Source organism: Dipodomys merriami, unplaced genomic scaffold, assembly GCF_024711535.1.
Source record: "Dipodomys merriami isolate MVZ:Mamm:240054 unplaced genomic scaffold, mDipMer1.0.p SCAF_198, whole genome shotgun sequence".
NCBI lineage: Eukaryota > Metazoa > Chordata > Mammalia > Rodentia > Heteromyidae > Dipodomys > Dipodomys merriami.
Genome location: NW_027203359.1, coordinates 1,502,687 through 1,523,131, shown reverse-complemented (window position 1 = coordinate 1,523,131; position 20,445 = coordinate 1,502,687). Strand labels below are relative to the sequence as shown.

At 44.5% G+C, this 20,445-nt stretch overlaps 2 protein-coding genes across 10 annotated transcripts in view; one reads left to right on the top strand and one right to left on the bottom strand.

Annotated features, from left to right (window-relative positions):
* The window catches only part of LOC138831497 (EF-hand calcium-binding domain-containing protein 11), a 139,565-nt gene extending 132,218 nt beyond the window's left edge, over window positions 1–7,347 (bottom strand). The window contains exons 1-4 of one of the 6 annotated variants that reach the window (XM_070028578.1): window positions 7,090–7,347; window positions 5,587–5,682; window positions 4,804–5,106; window positions 3,949–3,994 (exon numbers count right to left, since the gene is read on the bottom strand). In XM_070028578.1, coding sequence (XP_069884679.1) covers window positions 3,949–3,994; window positions 4,804–4,857 — 100 coding nt within the window. In that variant the 5' untranslated portion in view covers window positions 4,858–5,106; window positions 5,587–5,682; window positions 7,090–7,347. The other 5 variants (XM_070028576.1, XM_070028580.1, XM_070028579.1 and 2 more) reach the window with 5 other exon arrangements.
* Window positions 7,348–7,424: 77 nt separating this feature from the next.
* Window positions 7,425–20,445, top strand: part of Tdp1 (tyrosyl-DNA phosphodiesterase 1) — a 68,266-nt gene continuing 55,245 nt past the window's right edge. For 2 of the 4 annotated variants that reach the window (XM_070028574.1, XM_070028571.1), the window contains exons 1-6: window positions 7,475–7,502; window positions 9,269–9,397; window positions 10,214–10,794; window positions 13,899–13,942; window positions 15,631–15,686; window positions 18,978–19,074. In XM_070028574.1, coding sequence (XP_069884675.1) covers window positions 10,221–10,794; window positions 13,899–13,942; window positions 15,631–15,686; window positions 18,978–19,074 — 771 coding nt within the window. In that variant the 5' untranslated portion in view covers window positions 7,475–7,502; window positions 9,269–9,397; window positions 10,214–10,220. Of the gene's footprint in view, window positions 7,503–9,268; window positions 9,398–9,691; window positions 9,824–10,213; window positions 10,795–13,898; window positions 13,943–15,630; window positions 15,687–18,977; window positions 19,075–20,445 lie in introns of those variants that run through there. The other 2 variants (XM_070028572.1, XM_070028573.1) reach the window with 2 other exon arrangements.

Genomic DNA, 20,445 nt, shown 5'->3' with positions numbered 1-20,445 from the left:
GGTTCCAATAGAAAAAAGTTCGTGTGTTGGCAGTAGAGTTTGGGGGTGATTTCTTGTTGGATGGCAACTGAGTCATTCCACTTGGATATTTATGGCTTTGAGGACTACACTTCCATTCAGGTAAATATGAAAAGCTTACCAGATGCCAGTGGCTCACACCTGTAATCCTTGCTACTCAGGAAGCTGAGATCTGAGGATTGAGGTTCAAAGCCAGCCCAGGCAGGAAAGTCTGTGACACTCTTATCTCCAATTAACCCCCAGAAAACTAGAAGTAGCACTGTGGTTCAAAGTGGTATAGCATTAGCATTGAGCAAAAAAGCTCAGGGACAGCACCCAGGCCCTGAGTTCAAGCCCACGACCAACAAAAAATATATATATGAAAAGCTACTTGGAAAGCCAGTGGCTTGGTTATAAATCTGTTCCTTTAATCCTGAAGAAATGAATCTGATATTGACATCAAGATCGGAAGAAGGAAAAGGACTGCCAGCCTGGAGAATCACATTGATTTCAGAGCAATTTTGGGACAAGGTGCTAACCACCAACATTTGACCTCATTCCTCCAAACTAATCCTTCCTCTGATATTCCCCTGAATTTCTCAGATGACTAATTTAAAACTTTGCAAGCTTCTGAAATATACTTTAAAATTAATTACTGGGAAAAGAAGCTGTGAGAGTAAGCATGCTAATGATTTGATTGAGAAATGGTTTTGAGAGTCATCCTTTGATATTAAATGCAAGGAACAGCATACTAGAGCAGGTCCCTGAGCACCTGATCAAAGTCAGAAAACCCTGAATAAGAGGGAAGTCTATTTTCAGTATCAGAAAAGTCCAGGTGAAGAAATCCTTTGGCCATAATGAATGGAAGGCACTCTTGTCTGCACACAAGAATGCAGGCCAAAACAAGGTTCCAAGCTAGGCACCAGTGGTTTATACCTGTAATCCTAGCTACTCAGGAAGGAGAGATCTGAGGATCACAGTTCAAAGCCAGCCCTGGCAGGAAAGTCCATGAGCCTTTTATCTCCAATTAATGACCAAAAAGCCAGAAGTAGAGCTATGACCCAAGTGGTGAAACACCAGTCTTGCACAGAAAAGCTAAGGGCCAGCGCCTACACCCTAAGTTCAAGTCCCTGTACTGACACAAAAAAAGAAACAGGAGAAGTGTAGGAAGGGGAATAAGTCCCATGACTGTAAAAATTGAGAGAAACACTTTTACATAAAGGCAAAACTCAAACCCTAGAGACCTCAAGAGGAAGGATTATTGTCAACCATGTGAGCATAAGCTATGTTCAGTTTCAAGTCAAGCCTCTCTCTAATATTAGGAAAACACACAGAGGAAGACAGAATCCATGACATACCTAGATATTCATTACTACTAGCCACCTCTTAGTTTGTATCTTGTGTGAATACACAAGAGGAGCTTTTAAACCAGGCCCAGTGGCTCATGCCTGTAATCCTAGCTACTCAGGAGAGGATATCTAAAGCATCTTGGTTCAAAGCCAACAAGGGCATAGAAGTCTTTAAAAATCCCATCTCCAAAAGTAATCAGCAAAAAAAAAAAAAGCTGGGCTAGAGTTACATAGCTCTGGTGGTAGAATGCCACCTAAGTGTGAGGTCCTGAGTTCAAGCCCTGGGGGAGAGAGGGAAGGAGAAGGTAGGACATGAATGCAATACCAATCGAAAAGCCTCTCTATGAAATCAGGTGTAGTATGAAAAAATACTGAATCTTGTAAACACACTGAATGTGGACAAAAGTTCCAGCAGTGAACCCTTCTATCAGACCACTCTATCTTTCTATCAGACAACTACACAGGCAACGAATGTAGGAAAACTTCCTGCAGAATTCACCGCATTCTGTATCTCAGAGAGAATTAAGGAAACAAAAATTAACCTTCCCAGGCTGGGAAGGTGGCTGAGTGGTAGAGTGTTTGCCTGGCATGCATGAGGCCCAGGGTTCAATTTCTCAGCACTACATACACAGAAAAAGCCAGAAGTGGGCACTGTGGCTTAAGTGGTAGAGCACTAGCCTGAGCTAAAGAGCTCAGAGACAGTGCCCAGTCCCAGAATTCAAGCTCCACGACCAACAAAAAAAAAAAAAAAAAGAAAAATACAATTAATATGCACTAATAAAAAAAATTAACCTTCCCTCAAAATGGAAAAAAAAAAACCTTCAAATCCTTAAGGATTTGAAATCAAATCCTCAATTCGAAACAAGAGGCCACACACAAGAAAGGAAATCTGAATGAGTAAGAGCTGCTAACAGCACCTTCCATTCCAGTCACCCTGATGTACCAGAAAAGCCACAAAACAGAGAAACTGCATAAAATAACAAGGCAGGGAGATCGCTTTCCAGACAGACTTATCATGGCACCCCTAACCCAGGGAAACCAGATCAGCCCAGACATTCAGGAAATCCTTCTGCCAAAAGACAGACTCTTTGTACACTGCAAATCCTAAGAAAAAATGGACGAAAGGTTTCATCAATATATTACAGCTAATTAAACATCCAAGAAACAATATTTGGGAAGTGTGAAAATTTATAATAGGTAATTAAAAACCTATGGAAACACTATTAAGTCAGGGATTATGGGAAAAAAAACAACCTTATTCTTCTACTAATAGTTCTAAAAGTCGCATTTCATATGACATATCTACCTTGTATATAAAAAGATTTTAGCTATTTTTATGGTAGCTAACCAAAGGTGGAAACCATGTTTGAGATCTTCCAGTGTTGTTAATCCCAGTATTAACTCAGGGCCTGAGCACTATTAGTTTTTGTGCCTTTATATATAAAGTGGGCTCCTGTAGGCTACATACAGAGTCAGGCCCTGCTTTTTAAAATCCAATCTGACAACATCTGTCTTTTAATAGGGCAGCTGAGCTCATTCCATTACATCATTTTTATGCAGTAAAAAGTATTAATATGAATAGGTTGAAGCTATCACATTGAAACTCCTCTTACTCAAGTTACAAAGACCTCTAAGCTGCCAGTTCCAACAATGGTTTCTCCTCAGTTCTTATCTACCCAACCTATCAGGTGATGTTCACATCACATCATATCACACGCTGTTCATGGCAATACTCACCAATCGTGGGGGGGGGGGCTTAAATTCAGGGCCTTGAGCTCTCTCTTAGGTATTTTGGCATGAGGCTGGTACTCTACCACTTGAGCCACAGCTCCACTCCTGAATTTTACTGGTTAATTGGAAAGAAGGGTCTCATGCACTTTCCTGCTTAGGCTAGCTTCAAATTGCAATCCTCAGATTTCAGTCTCCAGAGCAGCTAGGATTACAGGCATGAGCCACTGGAGCCGAGTTGTCTTGGCTTTTGATTGGACACTTGATTTCTTCTTGCTCCTTGGAGACTGCTAAGTCTTTTTGCCTTTTTCTCATTCTCTACTTAACCTCTATTGGCTACAGGTCCTAAGGTTTTTTTCAATCTATGCAGTTCTCTAAGTACTCTCATCTAGTCAGTAATTTTTAAAGCTACTGATGACCCCAAATTCATTTCTTTAGCCAGTGCTTCCCTCTGAGCTCCACATTTGATACAGTCCAATTCCTCTAACACAATGGATTGAAACTTCTGAAATTTAGCATACATAGACTCTTAATCTCATCAAAACAATTATCCTCACCCCAGTCCTCCTATTTCAGTAACTGCTACCTTCATCCAGCCAGCTACTCAAGTCAGGAAACACAAGCTCATTTTCAACATGAGTGAACTGACAAATGGCATTTTTGTCTTTATGCTGTGCAACTGTTAAAATTATCCTACTAAAACACATACCACACGTATTAACCAAAATTAAAAAGAATCAAAACATTTCCTTTGAAATTAAAAACAAAAAAATGTGTTTTAAATGATGTTTGTTCTTAATTATGATGTTCTTAAACTTTGGTTTTGCAAATGTCTAAAAAAGGGGCAGAAAATGAATCTTAACTGTCGTATTACCAGAAGTACTGGGATTTATTGAAGACATCACAGAATCTGCTTCAATCTACAAAAGAAGAAAGGGCATATAATTTTATCAAATGTTTTAAAAACACAAGTTTTTAATTCCAGCTGCTAAGAAAAAAGATGTATTTTATGAGAAACCAATTTTATTGAACCCGGAAGGAAAGTAATATGTCTCAACATCTTACTTTTCCTTCACCTTCTCTAAGATACCAGACACTAATCTGCTATAAACTTCAATGGCTCCCAAAACTTTATTCAATTGACAAATATAGTTTAAGTACATAAAATCAATTTGGCTGCCCTATAAGACCATAACTAAAAGATTACTTTTCTGCTTTAGATTTAAAAAACAGCAATTGTTCCAATAAACTCTATGGCTTCATTTTAATTTTTTTTCCTGATACAACAATAACATATAAGCCGAGTGCTGGTGGTTCATGTCTACAACCCTAGCTACTCAAGAGGTTGAGCTCTGAGGATCACAGTTTGAATCCAGCCAGAGCAGGAAAGCCCCAGAGATTCTTATCTCCAGTTAACCACCAAAAAGCCAGAAGTAGAGCTGTGTTTTTGCTCAAGCCCAGGATTCCCGCCCCCCCCCCCCCCACCATACACAAAAGGAACATACAATTGGTGTGGACAAGTATATAAATCATGAAGAAAAGAAAGTGGCCATCCAATGAAAACCATTGCATAATATTTTGATCTAGTCCAGCTTTCTCCCCCCCCCTTCTGCAATTTAACACATTTGAGGCCATCTGTATATGAAGTATTAACATAGAAGCATTTCCCCTCAATTCTTACAAAGCTGTCTAAACCCTAAGGAATCAGAGCCTCAGCAAGTGCTCTCACATTTTTTTCCACTGTCAGTCTTGAATTCTCTACCATCTTGGGTTCCCTGCACATTCCTGGTTCCTCTTGTCCCTCTCAAATGGCTCCACTCCATCTTCCTCCTGGAATCCTATACCTCCTTTTAAATGGTGGCTTCCCTAATTGTTTCCTCTTTTGATTACTGATCTTCCATTCTGAAGAGATCTTCCTGGGTAATGCCAACCAGTTTCATGTTTTGAGCTTCTAGCTGTAAAATGAGGACTCGCACATCCATCTCCTGCCATCACTTCTTTAGTTCCCATCACTAAGGGAGCTGGCAAAAATCTGAAAGATTCACACAAGAACCTCAGCACCCAGGAGTGAACGTACCCGTATGCTCACAGTCATCTCCGAACTCAAGGTGCCCCAGTCTGCCTTTTTAAATATGTGAATGTATTACTTTTACAACTTAAGAGCTAAAGAAAAAAGGTTTTAAGGGGAAGAGACAGTGCAAGTCACTTCCTACATGAAGTCCTCCTGCTACAAATATCCACCTCCCAGTCTTCTCTCTTGGCATTCTTCTACTATTTCATAATTGTTCAAAGCTTCATGGTTTTGTGGATTCCAGTGAAGCAGATTTCTAATTCATCCCTGGGATGAGTCCTTGAGAAGAAATAGCAAACTCAGTACTGGAGACATTTCTGAAATTGGTTATAATTCATCAGTGTGCCCCATAAACAATCTAACCTAGCCAGGGCAGTTTTCCTAAGACCCATTCATACTGTGTTATCTACCTCATCCCTAAATACATAGAGAAAGCTGTACCTTGGAGGGCTTGTACCCAAACAGCATTACAACAGCAACCTTAAAGTCCTCTCTGCTTAGATAGCCTTTGTTATCTTCATCACAGGCTTTAAACACCTAAAGGATATTAAATACCTTCAGTTAGTGTGACAGAAATCAGAAACTCTTATTTTATTACTAGTTGGCACTAAATTTGAATCTTGAAAATCTCAATCTCAGGAGTAGAGCCCAAAAGTGTGCTTTTATTACTCACACCTCCCTCCCCGCCATCCAACACACACACACACACACACACACACACACACACACACACACACACACACACACGGCTAACATGGACCCACTATGGACCGGGAGGAGAAGAAAGGAATCTGGAAGTGGACCGAAGTGGACATCGGACAGAAGCCAGGGCGCCAACAACTCCAGAACTCTTAAGTATCCACCAGGAGCCTTTTAAAGGCAGTCCAGGCCTGAGCTTAACCTGACGAAGACGGGCAAACTTAATTCCAAAACTCAAGAGTAGCCTTCCAGACACCTACTTCCACCCACTTCTTGCGTTCAGCCGGGCTAACTTCCCGGGTCCGAGGCCGGGCCCCAGCCTCGGATAAAAACATCCCGGCCAGGACCGAACCCAGAGGTTCCGACTCCCGGACCACTTCCCGCCACACAGGGACCCGAGCACCTCGCGGCCACGCCCACCGCCGCTCAGGGTGCTGAACTTCACCGCGCAACTGCAATGTCTCCTGCCATTGGACAGCGTGCCAGCCACGGGCGTTGACTCGGCCGTGCTATTGGTCAAAGGTTTTGTTGAGCAACGTTTCCACGGCCCGGAGTGGGGCGCGTAGGTTTCCCAGGCCCGCCCCCATCACTTGGCTCCGCCTCCAGCATTTGGCTCCGCCCCAGCTTGGTTTCTTAACTCCTTGCGTGCCGCCGGGGATGTCTCTCGCCCGCCTCGCGACACAGTCCTTTGGATCGTTTCATCCACGGCGGGTTAGGTGTAAGAGAGACACTGGAGAAGTGTGAGCCAAGCAGGAAAAGAACGGAACGAGCTGAGCGAAGCGTAGGAGTCGATTCATATTTAAGTCAGCCCATCAGTGGGGATGCATCGCTCAGGGTAGAACGAAGTCACATCCCGGAATCCGATACCGGGTTGGACCCAAAGGAACTTGAAATAAATGAATTAAACCCAAAGGAACTTGAAATAAATGAATTAAACTGGCCTTTTAGACTGTGCACTCGACCTTCTGGAAATCATGCCTGGCTTGAGAAGGGACGTCTGCGTTTGCACAGCCGACGTCCTCGTGCAAGGAACTGTTTGGGGGGGGGGGGGGGAGGAGTGTCCTCTTTTCAAACGGATTTCTAACAAAAACACATCTGTTCCCCAGGAGGCATTCATTCGTGGTTCCAGGTCTGGAGGGAACCCCTGTAACTTCTTGATTTTTCCAGCAGGTTCTAACCTCTGCATGCCAGCCGAGCCCACGTCTCCTGGGACACAGACTTCTTGGTCCTTTAACCTTAACTCACCCCCTAAATTCTTCGACAGCCGGCCCTGGCCGCAGCCCCGGAGCCCGAGGCTGTCCACGAAGACTCCGCGCAGGGGGAGGGAAGAGGGAGAACTTTGCTAATTGAGGAACTGTTCCCACTCTCCCCCCCCAACACCCCCGTTTCTCCCCTTTTTAGCAAGTCCCCAGCGAGGGAGCCGGGAGCCGGGGGGGGGGGGGGAAGCCAGGTTTCCCAGCGCCCTCCCTCTCCGGGGGCGGCCGGGGAGGGGGGCGGAACGCCTGGGCACCTGGCATCCGGCGGACTTCGAGACCGCGCGGCGGGCTTCCGGGAAGATGACGTAGCTGGGCGCGCGCACCGAGCGCAGGGTTTGAACGCGGTGCGCAGGCGCAGTGCCCGCAGGGGGCGGGGCCGGCGGCGGAGGACTCGCGTGCCAGGTACGTGCGCCGCGACTGCCGTGGGTTCTGTTCCCGCCGTCCCAGGATCCGGCTCCGTTCTCCTCGTGGGGCCCTGCCAGCCCGTGAATGGCCAGCTAGGCCATTCTGGGGTACGCAGGACCCCAGTTTCCTGCAGTTAGCAGCGGCTCTGAGGGGCGCGCGCTGTGAGCCCAGCCTGGGGTTAGTGGGGGAGGGGGGGACAGGGGCGCTCGGATGCCAAAGCTTGTCGCTTGCACACCCACGTGCTAAGCACTCAGCCTTTCCGACCTCAGTTTCCCCATAAAGGGGGAGAGCGAGGCCGGGGTCCGAGATACAGGATTGTAAGGATGAAGTGAGTCTATACCTGGTTATCCGCCCCCCCCCCCACCGGCGGCCTACTTCTCCCAGGCCCACTTTGTTCAGTAACCACCCGACATCCCCTGAACCCAGACTCTCCTCGCCCAGACTTGTAGCAAACATACTCGTCTAAAAGAGCAGATCAGGCCAAGGCACTCCTCATCTTGGGGGCCCTGTTGTTTTAGATTACAATCCAGTGTCTCTGCCAACCTCCTTCATCCTGGATCACTGCTTGTCCTAAATCCTGTCGGCCCTTGCAGCGGTCCTAAACTCGGTTCCCAGCTCCTCCACTTTGCAAGTTCGGTTCCCTCTACCTGGAATGCTCTTCGCTCCATCTTGTAGTTAACACTATGTTTAAAGCAGGACTATACAAAGGGCTATGTTCTCCAGTAAATGTCTTTTTAAGCACATTATTTGTCTACTTAATCCTACCTTATTACCGGGAATCCCACCCCCTTGTGGTTTTAGGACAAAAAAAAATAGATAAAACCTACAAACTAATTCACAGCCACTGTGTTGTTCAGGGAGTTCTCAGGGTTTGGGGATTTGTGTTGTTGGTACAGGTGGCAATCTTTGTGTAGTCCTGGGGAAGAAATGATGATGGTCTCAAGATTCTGCAAATGCTATAGCCCACACACAACCAAAACAGGGATGACAGAGATTTGGCATGGCCTAATGTGAGGATGTCACACAAACTTGTGAAACACTGCACTTAAAAAATGTTTAAAAGTCAGGTGTGGTAGTGCCTGCCGCCGGACTCAACCCGGCACTCTGGGGACAGCTAATTTTAGGATAGCAAATTTGAGGCTAGTCTAGGCTCCATAGCAAGACCCATCTCAAACAAAAAAGTAAGGAAGAAAACTTCTGAGGATACATTTCTCTGACTGGAAGCTGAATTCTTTCTCAACTAAAACTCTGAGACCTAATATTTGTTTTAGAATGGGGAAGGAATCGAAGGAGAGCAGCTTGAGGATTCCAGTGGTTTTGGCTCCGTTTGGTTGGGTTTTAGTAGTGTTGAGCCTTCTGCACAATTCCGCTACACCGCTCAGCTGTGCCCTCCGCCCAGCCTGAGGCCTCTTAATTGGATTTTGTTACGAAATTCCTTGCTTTAGTGTTGTTTGAGAAGTCAGTGAGCTTCCATTTTTCCTTAAGTGCTGCTTCTGTTCTCAAGTAATTTTTTTTAAAAATCGAAGACAAAACACTAAAATAGTTCTTTTAAAGCAAAAGTATAACAGCTTAAAACAGCATCTGTCTAGCAGTCTCAGGGGTTTAGTACACTAGAAAAGTCGAAATTAAACAGAAAGGATAAAAGGTTTTTTAAAAGCTGAGTTGTTTAGGCAGGTGTGAAGAGATCAGTCTCGATTCTCTCCTGTAGAAAACCTGGCTGACTTTGTAACAAACTCAGTTATATGCTTTCTTAACCTTTGCAGGTTGGAAACAACTGAGGAAAATACTTCCATTGAGGGTTCTGCCAGCTTCTGGAAGCCAGCTGGCCCTTCCATCTTCTGCCTTCTTCAGTGTTTTTCTTCAGTGTTTTGTCATTCCCCCAGCCCTAAGGAGTAAGAGTAAAAAAAAAAAAAAAAAAAAAAAATGAAGCCGGGCGCCGGTGGCTCACGCCTGTAATGCTAGCTACTCAGGAGGCTGAGATCTGAGGATCGCGGTTCAAAGCCAGCCCAGGCAGGAAAGTCCATGAGACTCTGATCTCCAATAAACCACTAGAAAACCGGAAGTGGTGTTGTGGCTCAAGTGGTAGAGCGCTCGCCTTGAGCTGAAGAGCGCAGTGACAGCACCCAAGCCCAGAGTTCAAGCCCCATGACCAACCAAAAAAAAAAAAAAAATAGGGAGGGGGGAGATTACTTTTTTTTACTTTTTTTTTTTTTTCTTGTGCCACCACTGGGGCTTAAACTGAATGCCTGGGTGCTATTCTTAAGCTTTTTCAATTGAGCCACAACTCTACTTCCAGCTTCTTTGCTGGTTCATTGGAGGTAAGAGTTTCACGGACTTTCCTGCCCAGGCTGGCTTTGAACATGATTCTCAGATCATAGTCTCTTTTATATAGTTGGGATTACAGATGTGAGCCACTAGTGCTTAAAATTCCTTAAATTGGCCTTCACCCCAAGCTCTTGTTAGATGCTTCAGAGTTAACCAATATTTTGGTTAAGAATTGGGCTCCAGCTTCTTCCCTAAGGGCATCTAAGAATAAGATGTCCAAGGGAGAGTGTGTGAAATGACTCAAGTTATGTGGCCCAGCCTCTGATAGGTGTCAGAAGTACTGCACCTGTTGTAGAAGTTCATCTGATAGGGAATCTGTAAGTAATAAAATTATTTTGCCAGTGGCTTATTGAATGGGAAATATTTCCACCTTTCCTTTCCAGAAGCACAATGACTCAGGAAGGCAGTTACGGGAGGTGGACCATATCCAGCAGTGATGAAAGCGAGGATGAGAAGCCCCCAGGACCTCCATTGGAGAAGCCATGCACATCTTCTCTCCCCCATGCTCAGCAGGGAGCCAAGAATGAGCCAAAATACACCTGCTCCGAGGCTCGGAAAGCTGCGCACAGAAGACAGGCCTCACCTGTGAAATTCAGCAACACAGAGTCGGTTTCACCTCCCAAGAAGCAGAAGAGTGGTTCCCAGGAAGACCTAGGCTGGTGTCTGTCCAGTAGTGATGACGAGCTGCAGCCAGGACGGCAGGAGCAGCAGCAGCCTCAGGCCAAGAACATGGTGGTCAAAGAAGAAAAGGACATCTCTCCCAAACCTGGTGCTGCCCCCAAAGCCCCAGATCTTGGCCCTCCTGCTAGCCACAGGCTCAGAGAGGAAAAAGATGAGTATGAGACATCAGGGGAAGGCCAGGACATTTGGGACATGCTGGATAAAGGGAATCCTTTCCAGTTTTACCTCACTAGAGTCTCAGGAATTAAGGCGAAGTACAACTGCAAAGCCCTGCACATCAAGGGTAAGGACGCACAGTGTTCTGGCATGTTCTCTGCCAATCAAGTAGGGCAGCCTGGGATCACCTCCAGATCCTGTGTGTCTTAACTTACTGGAGGGGGAGAAGGGAGAATTCTCTCTGATAAGCAGGTGCCTGAGTTTGACAGGAAGCTGATTACTGAGGGTAGGTGGCATTTATTCTCAGCCTCTGGTGATCCTGAGCACAGGATTTAACGTGAACAATTAAACTTGACCAGTGGCACTGCCTCAACAAGACAGCATCGTCCTTACGGCAGTTGTTTGCCTTGCTCCCTGGGACAGCCACATGAGAATGCACATTCTCAGCTTTACCCCAGATTCATTGAATCCAACTTGGGGCCAGCACCTGCAGTTTGCTTTCACAAGCCTTCCAGGGGAGTCTAATGTCTAGTCAGGTTACCTGACTGGGTTCCTGTAACAAAAGCCAAAGGGAGAGCACATAGCTAGATGTTTCAGAGATGGGATAGAAGTTGGCCTTTGGTGGTTCTCCATAGCTACAGATTGCAGGAGCTCTAGACTCTTTTCACCAGTACTAGGACTTGAACTCAGGGCCTCATGCTCTTGCATGACTTTATACACTCAAGGCTGACTATCGCTTGAGCCATAGCTCCGTTTACAGCTTTTTTTTTTTTTTTCCTAGTTAACTAGGGATAGGAATCTCAAGGCCTTTTCTGCTCAGGGTGGCTTTGAACTTTCATCCTCAGATCTCAGCCTCCTGAGTAGCTAGGATTATAGACATGAGCCACCAGCCATCCAGATAGGAGCTCTAAACTTGAAGGCAGATTCACTACCCACCATTCATTTGGTCTGTAGTTAACTCAGGACCTGGCATTCCTCAGGTTTTAGTGCTCTCATCCCTACACCGGGGTTCAGAAAAGCACGCAAATGTATGAAGTGACCCAAACAGTATATTTACATGGCAGATTTAACAACAAACCTGATTCCTCTTCTTTCAGATTAACCTTTTTTTCTGGCTCATATATCTGTATATCTTGTGTGTTAAATGTAAATTGTTGATGAATTGAATCCCATATTGTAGTGAGTTTGTACAGGTTTTTTTAAAGAATCTCTTTTCTAGGTACTCTGAAGAAATCAGTGATAGTTGTAAGTGCTTTTGTTTTAGAGAGAACAGCACAGAAAACAGTGTCAAAATAGTAAGAGGGGATCTAGCCACTGATGGCTTATACTTGTAGTCCTAGCTGCTCTGGAGGCTGAGATCTGAGGATCCCAGTTCAAAGCCAGCTCAGGCAGGAAAGTGCTTATCTCCATTTAAACACCAGAAAAGCCAGAAGTGCAGTTGTGACTCAGGTGGCAGAATGCTAGCAGAAAAGATCAGGAACATGCCCAGGCCTTGAGTTCAAGTCTCAGGACCAGCAGAAAAAAAAAAAAAGTAAGAGGAGAATCTCCTTGTAATAATGTTGTACATCCACTTAGTGAATTTTGATTAAGTTCACCGCCCCCCCCCCCCCCAATGATATCACTCTTTACCCTTTCCTCTTTCCTTCTTTTTCAAACAGTATTTGGAAAGTTCCATTGGTTGTCTGTGTGTGTGTGTGTGTGTGTGTGTGTGTGTGTGTGTGTGTGTGTGTGTGTGTGTGTGTGTGTGTGTGTGTGTGTGTGTGTGTGTGTGTGTGTGTACGTGTGTACGTGTGTACGTGTGTATGTTTGTGTGTAATATACTTTGTTCCTCTTCACTCCTCGGTATTTCCTTCCCCCTCCCACTCAACCCAATCCAGAAATGCCTCATTTACATACATACTCCATTATCCATCATCATCCATCATCATCATCATCATCATTATTTAGGGTCTAGGTACTACAAATGAGTGAGAAAATGCAATTTGGCCATTTAAGCTTGGCTTATCTCCACATGATGATCTCCCACTCTATCTCTGTATAGAGTATTTTCCATCTATCAGTGGTTGGACATTTCATCTGATTTCTGTGATCAGTGCTGCAGTAAACATGGGTGTTCAGGTACCTTGATTGTATATTGATTCACACTCCTTTAGGCGTATGACCAAGGATGATAGGGCAGGATCGTAAGGTAGGTCTGTTTTTTAGTATAAGGGTTCTTTATCCCCTACATCCTCGATAGTATTTGCTGTTTTTTCTTGATGGCTGCCGCTCTCACTAGGATGAAATGGGATCTTAATATAGTTTTGGTATGCATTTCCTTTATGTCTAAGGAAACAAACATTTTTGTGTTAGTAGCCACTTGTACTTCTTCCAAGAACTGTGTTTGCAGATCATTTGCCCATTTATTGAATTTGTTCTTATGCTGACTAATTTTTTTATTAGCTCTTTGTATATTCTGGATACTTCTCTTTATCCTTTGACTAGCTTGAAATATGTTTTCTCCCATTCTGTAGACTATCTTTTGGGGGGTTTTTTCTTTGTAATTGTTTTTGTTTTATTGTTTTGTTTTGATGGACCACCAGGATTTGAAGAAGAGGAGATCATGTCATGAAAAGAGCTTTTAAGTATATTTTACCCTCAGAACAACCAATGAGGAGATGTTCCCAAGGTCCTCTGTGGACATCATCTGGGGTTTAGAACAGTTACATAAACTGCCCAAGTCCACAGAGCTGTGGCTTAACTCAAGACTTTCTGGTATCTAAATCTATGCAGTTTGTTATGCCAGACTCCCATAAGCTGGAACTGTGAGTGGTCTAGAAGATCTCATGGAGGAAGGGGGACTTCAAATGGTTCTTGAAAGGTGGACAGATTTCAAAAGGTAGAGACAATAGTAGGGGTTTTGGAGATGTGAAGATTCACAGATCCTGGAATGAACAGGCATCACGTTACCTGTGTTAACAGCTTCAAAGCTCTGTTAGTATTGAAGTGTTAGATTTTAGTTTTACATTGTATTTTGTAAAACGACATATAATAAATACCATATGATGGCATGGGGACATTTTTTTCATAGATGTTTTTAAAGTGTTAGTCACTTTGTGGTAGCTTTTCAGTTTCTTATTTTCTGATCCAAATCTTTATGATCCATAACTGTTACATACGATAATGATGCTTGTTAGGCTTAAGGATTTTTTTTGTCTGACTGAATCCTATTTTTATCTTTTGTCTTTGTAGATATTTTATCTCCTCTATTTGGGACGCTTGTTTCTTCAGCTCAGGTGAGTGTAAAGTTTTGTTGTTGTTGATATTGTTGTTGATGTTGTTCAGGTGGGCAATAATTAAATGACTTTATAACAGAACATATGTCAGTCCTGTGGAAGATCCCTGTCTGGAGTCAGCCTCCAAGTACCCTCACTATGGGATGTATAGGCACTGACACAGAATATGAGTGACTGTGGGTCATATCTGTCTTTTTTTTTTTTTCCTAGTCCTAGGGCTTGAAGTCAGAACCTGGACACTGTCCCCGAACTTTTTTTTGGTCAACACTAGCATTCCACCCCTTGAGCCACAGCTCCATCTCCAGCATTTTGGCATTTAATTGGAGATGCGTCTCACAGGCTTTCCTACCCAGGCTGGCTTCGAACTGTGATCCTCAGATCTCAGCCTCCTGAGTAGCTAGGATGACAGGCGTGAGCCACCAATGCCAGTCCACATCTGACTCTTGACCATGCCACAAGGAGTGGCCAAAAAGTTGTTTTGGATAATCCAGCCTGAAAGATGACTTTTTGGAACCCTGATGATTTCAAAGGATGATGCTGGCATCCCTGGGGAGAGTGTGGATAGTGAAGGGCAAGTTAATTTTGATTTGATTTAGGAAAAAAACACAAGTATTCTTCATATCCCAGAGAGTAGTGAAAGGGCCCGAAGGGGACTTGGGCATGTCCATCTCCTCCCTGGCTAGGCTGGTCTGTTGGTGTTTAGGCACAGTAACAGCACAGATTCTTAAGAGATAGAAAAGATGCTTGTCATCTGAAGCAAGCTAGCCTGCTTGGTCCCTTCTTGCTTGGTTTGCCCTTGAGAATCCTAGTCTCCAGTGGGATGTGGGGTGAATTTGTGGGTGCTCTGCTCTCTGAGCTAATTTGAGCTTCTGTGTTCAGAATTCTGTGGGCGTGAGAAGAGGCCACTAAGGTAAGACCAGTGTAGAACATGTGGTCAAGATGTGATTGTTAACTGGGCACCTATAACCCTAGCTACTCAGAAGGCTGGAATCTGAAAATCATGGTTCAAAGCCAGCCCAAACAGAAAAGCCTATGTGGCTCTTATCTCAAATTAGCCAGCAAAAATCTGGAAGTTAAGAGCCATGACTGAAGTGGTGGCAAGCTAGCCATGAGTGAAAAAGCCAAGTGAGAACAGAGGCCCTGAATTCAAGTCCCAGTACTGGCACCAAAAAAAAAAAGAAAAGAAAAAAAGTGTGAGTATTACTAGCCTAATGAGCACGCATACCCCGAGGCCTGTGAACCAAGCCCTCTGAGAAGTTCAGCTGAAAGGAAATTCCCTTTCCTACAAGTCCTGGGATCTTTATCTCTAGTATGTATCTTTCTACAAGTACCTAGAGGAAAAAAGGTCATATCTTTTTAAATACATCTCAGAGCTATGAGAATTTAACTTCAGGGCTACTTGAAATCATCTAAACCCTGTTGACAAGCACGAACCCTGCCTGAAGCCTGTGGAGATAATTTCCTTAGAGCCTACTTCCTCGTGCAGTTGGCTCCATTTATGTGAGTGGCTTTAGCAGTATATTTCTTGAAGATAATTTCAGGGTCATTTATGGGTGTTGCAGCATGACTAGGTTTCTAAATAATACATGTAGTGCATTATTATTTTAGAGTGTCTTTCCATTTAAATAACAGTTTCTCCCACGTCTGCCTGATTGAATTACCTGTGACTCTCTTTCTCCTCTGTCTAGTTTAACTACTGCTTTGATGTGGACTGGCTCATAAGGCAGTATCCACCCGAGTTCAGGTGAGTCCCGCGGGTACTGGGACACCCTCATCAGAGTAGCACTTTCTAACACAAGACTGAAAGATTTCTCAGGCAAAAGCCACCCATCTCTTATGACACCATTGAAATCATACAGAGATTATTTGGGGGAAACCACAGTTTCCAACCATTAAGTCACAAGCATTCTTTTCTACAGATCTTAGAGTTTCCCTCTGTGCTCTATCTATAAGTAGATAAGGACAAATTCCAACGCAAATAATGGGACCTTGTGTTCAATGGAAGCATGAAGGAAGCGATCATGTCCGAGTTGTGTCTGGACATACACATTCCATGCAGGGGTCCAGCATACCACTCTTTGCTTAGCACATCAGTACTGTTCATCTCTGAAGATCTCTTAGTTTCTTGGATGGTTCTTCCTTTGGGTCTAGAGTTGAGAAAGAAGGTCCTGACCTTCCTGTATCCATGCCATGGAGGTGATGGATTTTCTGTTCTGCCACCAGCAGCCACGCAGACCAGATAAGCATAGCTGTGCACATTGACAGGTGCTTCTCTCTGACTCTCACACGTTTATGTATGTGGCAGAATCATAACAGCAAGAAGGGTAGAAGAAGGAAGACATGAAATCCTTTGTGCATGGTGAGATATTAAAATTTCCCAGGCAACTTGGGCACTCGAAACCTCAGTTTAGCTGCGTGTTAACAGAAAACCCAGAATACAATAGCTCAAGCAAAGCAGAAATTACATTTTCTAGCCTGAGTCTGGAAACAATGTGTGTCTAGAGTGGGAGCACCATGATTCTTCTCCACGAGCTCTCCATCTACCTTTTCTGTCTTTGTCCCAGTGTCCTAGTGTGTGACTTAAATCTTAAGTTCCCTCATGGTCTAGGATGGCCGTCATTGCTGCAGCTCTTGTCTGAGTTCCAGGTAACAGGAAGGAAGAGAAGAAAGAAAGGGCTGATGTCTCATCCATACCCCTCCAGGCCGCAGGCCTGGCAGGTCCCACACAACACCTGCTTCTGTTCACTGAGCGCAGCTCTGCCTCACAACACTAACCAGCTCTAAGGGACACCGGAAGTAAGATCCTCTAGCTGAGCATACTTTGTCTTCTATCAAATCCAGCTTTGCTAGAAAAGGAGAGAGTAGCTGTCCAGAGGCACCATGACCGCTGCCACCAGCTCCTGCAGCATGCTCCTGTGTTGCACTGACCCTTTCTCTCTTCTTTTTGCTTCTCAAAGACCCTGAAGGCCAGTCCTCCCCATCCCCACCTCTGTACAGTATTGGCAATGTGTAGACTGTACTTCCTTTACTCCCTCCTCTGGATAATGCCAGTGAAAGACTGAAAGACTGGTTAAGAATCCTAAACTAAGCGTGGTTCTTCATCTCCCAATACGACTGCATTTGGAGATCAGCTTTACAGAGAGGATCAAGTCAAGTCTCACTGAGGTCATTGGTGTCGGGGAAGAGTAGTAATCCATAAGGCTGTTGTCATCATTAGTAAAGGAAACATGGCTCATGACTGTAATCCTATCTACTCAGGAGGCTGAGATCTGAAGAATCATGTTTTGAAGGCAGCGCAGGCAGGAAAGTCTGTGAGACTCTTATCTCCAATTAACCACTAAAAAGCTGGAAGTGGAGCTGTGGATGAAGTAGTAGAGCACCAGCCTTGAGCAAAAGGAGCCCAGGGACAAGTGTGTAGGCCCAGCGTTCAAGCCCCAGGACTGGCCAAAAAAAAAAAAGGAAATGTAGATAAACAGATGAAAGACATCAGGAACACAGGAGACTGCCAGAGGCAGGCTTTCCCACACAGCTTCAGGAGAATGAGCTCAGAGTTCTTGCTTCTGAAACTGAGTAGTTTGAGCTACCCAGTATTGTTAGCATTTTGTTAGAGCAGCACTTCCAACCTTACACAATATCCACCACCCTGTCCACAGCCATAGTCCCTTAGTTCACATCTAGAATGTGTGCATAGAAAATTAATCATCTTTTATCTTTTTCAAAATGTCCTTATGACCTGATGATATTCCTTGTGTCCAGGTGTTAGATGTGTACATATTTCTGAAGTTTTTTCCTCCATACAGTTTTTCCAGTTGTAGGAAAAAGGTTAGAATATAAGCCGCCTCGTTGAGCTTTGCCTGCCCGGTTAGAGTAAAGCTGAGGTGGGTATGGGACAGCTGGGCATTAGCACTGAAGGGGCATGAGCTGTGGTGTGGTTTTCTAGCTGAATGTCATCCTTTCATGTGACATGTGGCAGAATCACGAGGAAGCGGCTGCAGGTATGAAATCGCTCGATTGCTTGCCAGAGAAAAATTCCATTTTTCTTGTGCTGGAAGCCCTAGTAGCAGCATACTGATTTCTAAGGATCATCTTGCTTTGAGTTAACTGGAGATGATGAAGGATTCCTGCAGAAGCCATTTAAGTTTGTTTCCAAAGACTCTTTTCATGGAGTCTTCAGAATTCAAACAATGGCAATATGTTTTGGGCTCTGGTCCCCTGAAACCCAGCTATGTCTTTACAAGTCTCTTTCAGTCTGTGGGCTTGAGACAGGTTCCCTTTTTTCTTATTTATTTGTTTGTTTATTTAGAGACACTGTCTTACATGTACCCTAGGCTAGCTTGGAACTTGCTGTGTTCCCTAGTGTAGCTATGAACTGCTATCCTCCTGCTCTACCTCCCAAAGTCTGGGATTACACACACACACCACTGTGCCTGGTTTGGGGCCTACTTACTTTTGCATCCTGGTTAATGCACAGTATACATAGCATATAATATGGTTTTGGGGCATATAGGTGCAGTGTGTTATGTATCTGTTACTTAATCCAAAAAATAGGAAAAAGAAACATCAGACTATACAATAATAGTTGTCTTTTAGGATGATTGTGGTTCAAGGCCAGCCTGGGCAAAAAGTTCATAAGACACCCCCCTCTTCTCCCCCCCTTCCCCCCCATCTCAACCAATAAAAAGTTGAGAGTAGTGGTATGTGCGTGTCATCTCAGCTACCAAGTAGTGTAAATTAGGGGTATCACAATACAGGGTGATTCAGGCAAAAAGCGAGACCCTGTTTGGAAAAATACTGAACGCTAAAATGGCTGGTGGATTGGCTCAAGTAGTAAAGTGCCTGATTAGTAAGTTCTAGGCCCAATTGAATCTTAACTATATAAACAAATAGTTATCTATGTGCTCATTTAGACCAAAGAAAGGAAATAACCAAGGACTTTGCTGCATTGCCACCCCTCCCCCACTGTAGCCCAGCAGGCTTCAGGCTCAGGCTGTGGCCCATGGTCATCTGAGCTCTGCTCATTCTCATCTCCTTGCAGGAAGAAACCAATCCTGCTTGTGCATGGCGATAAACGCGAGGCTAAGGCTCACTTGCATGCCCAGGCAAAGCCTTATGGAAACGTTTCCCTCTGTCAGGTAAGCGGTCTGCGGGCCATTTAACGTGGGTTGGAAGGAGTGCTAGTCCATCCTGCCTCCTAGGGCAAAAATCCTCCAGCACCACCGTCCATTGGTGGGAACCCCCCTCCCCCCCATGGCTAGAAAGACTTCCCTTCAGTTCACCCGAGGTCTTCCTCCTTGCCCCTTCCACACAATGGTCCCAGTTTTCCTCCTCTGGAAGCATGCAGAACAGATATCTTCCCTACACATGCAGTGATGCCTTGGTTCAGTCATCCACCTGCTTCCTTTCGTTCTTTCAGGTTCAGGCATTCACTTCCCTCTGTGCTGCTGGGGGGCGGGGGGGCTCTGTCTTTAGTTGTACAAAGGGATTACCATTTAACATGTCAGTTTATGAGTACAATGCATCTTGGACTATGTCACCCTTTCTGTCATTCTCCCCCATCTCTTCCAACACCACCCAATCCCCTAAAAGGGCCTAGTTCCATTTTCATATATATGATATTGAGACTTTATTCCCCACCCCCTCCTTCCTTTTTGATTTCCCCCACCTACACACACCAAGTAGCAGCTTCCTGGTATTTATTTTGATAGACTGTGAGTTAATTATTCTAAGGAGTTAAACCATGGTTTGAATTCTCCCTCTGCGTATACTATACTTCGGTTAATACATTTGTGTACATGACATGCAATTTCTGCTCTTGGAGATACTACATCCAGATTCCTTCTCTGGGTCTTTTCCCCCTCTCCCACAAAATATGAACATTGCAACTCACATTTTATCATTCTTCTCACTATAAATGATCCCTGTGCAAGAGTTCAATCTAATCAGGTTTTAGCAGTACACATCACAACGTTTTTAATCCACCATGCTTTATATAGTTGTGTTTTCAAAACCTACGTAGGCTAGGGCTGTAGCTCAGTGTTAGAACACTTGCCTAATACACACAAGACACTGAGCCTGAGCAGCACACACCTCCGTCCTCCCAGTATGTTTGTGGTTCATCTTAGACACACAGATGGGAGTTGCCTGAAGTTCCATTGTTTTGCTTCTTTTCTCAGCAGCAGAAGGAGCTAGGCAGGTAGAGAGCTCCAGACTAAAACATTGTCAAAGGAATCCTAAATGCCAGTAATTATAAGAAATGGAAACCGTGTCTTCTAAATAATAACTACCCACACCGGAAAGTTTAGGAAAGCCCTACAGCTGGTCGCATGCTCCTGGCTGGCCACTAGAGGGCATAGGAGACACTTCCAAACCTGTAAAGAGCTGCGCCAAGCACCCAGCTCTACTGAAGATACAGAGGGCGTGTGGCCCCATCCTGAACTTTTAAAATGCCTTTAGCTATTGTGTGTAAGATGAATTTTTAAAATTTTCATCACGCCGTGTCATTG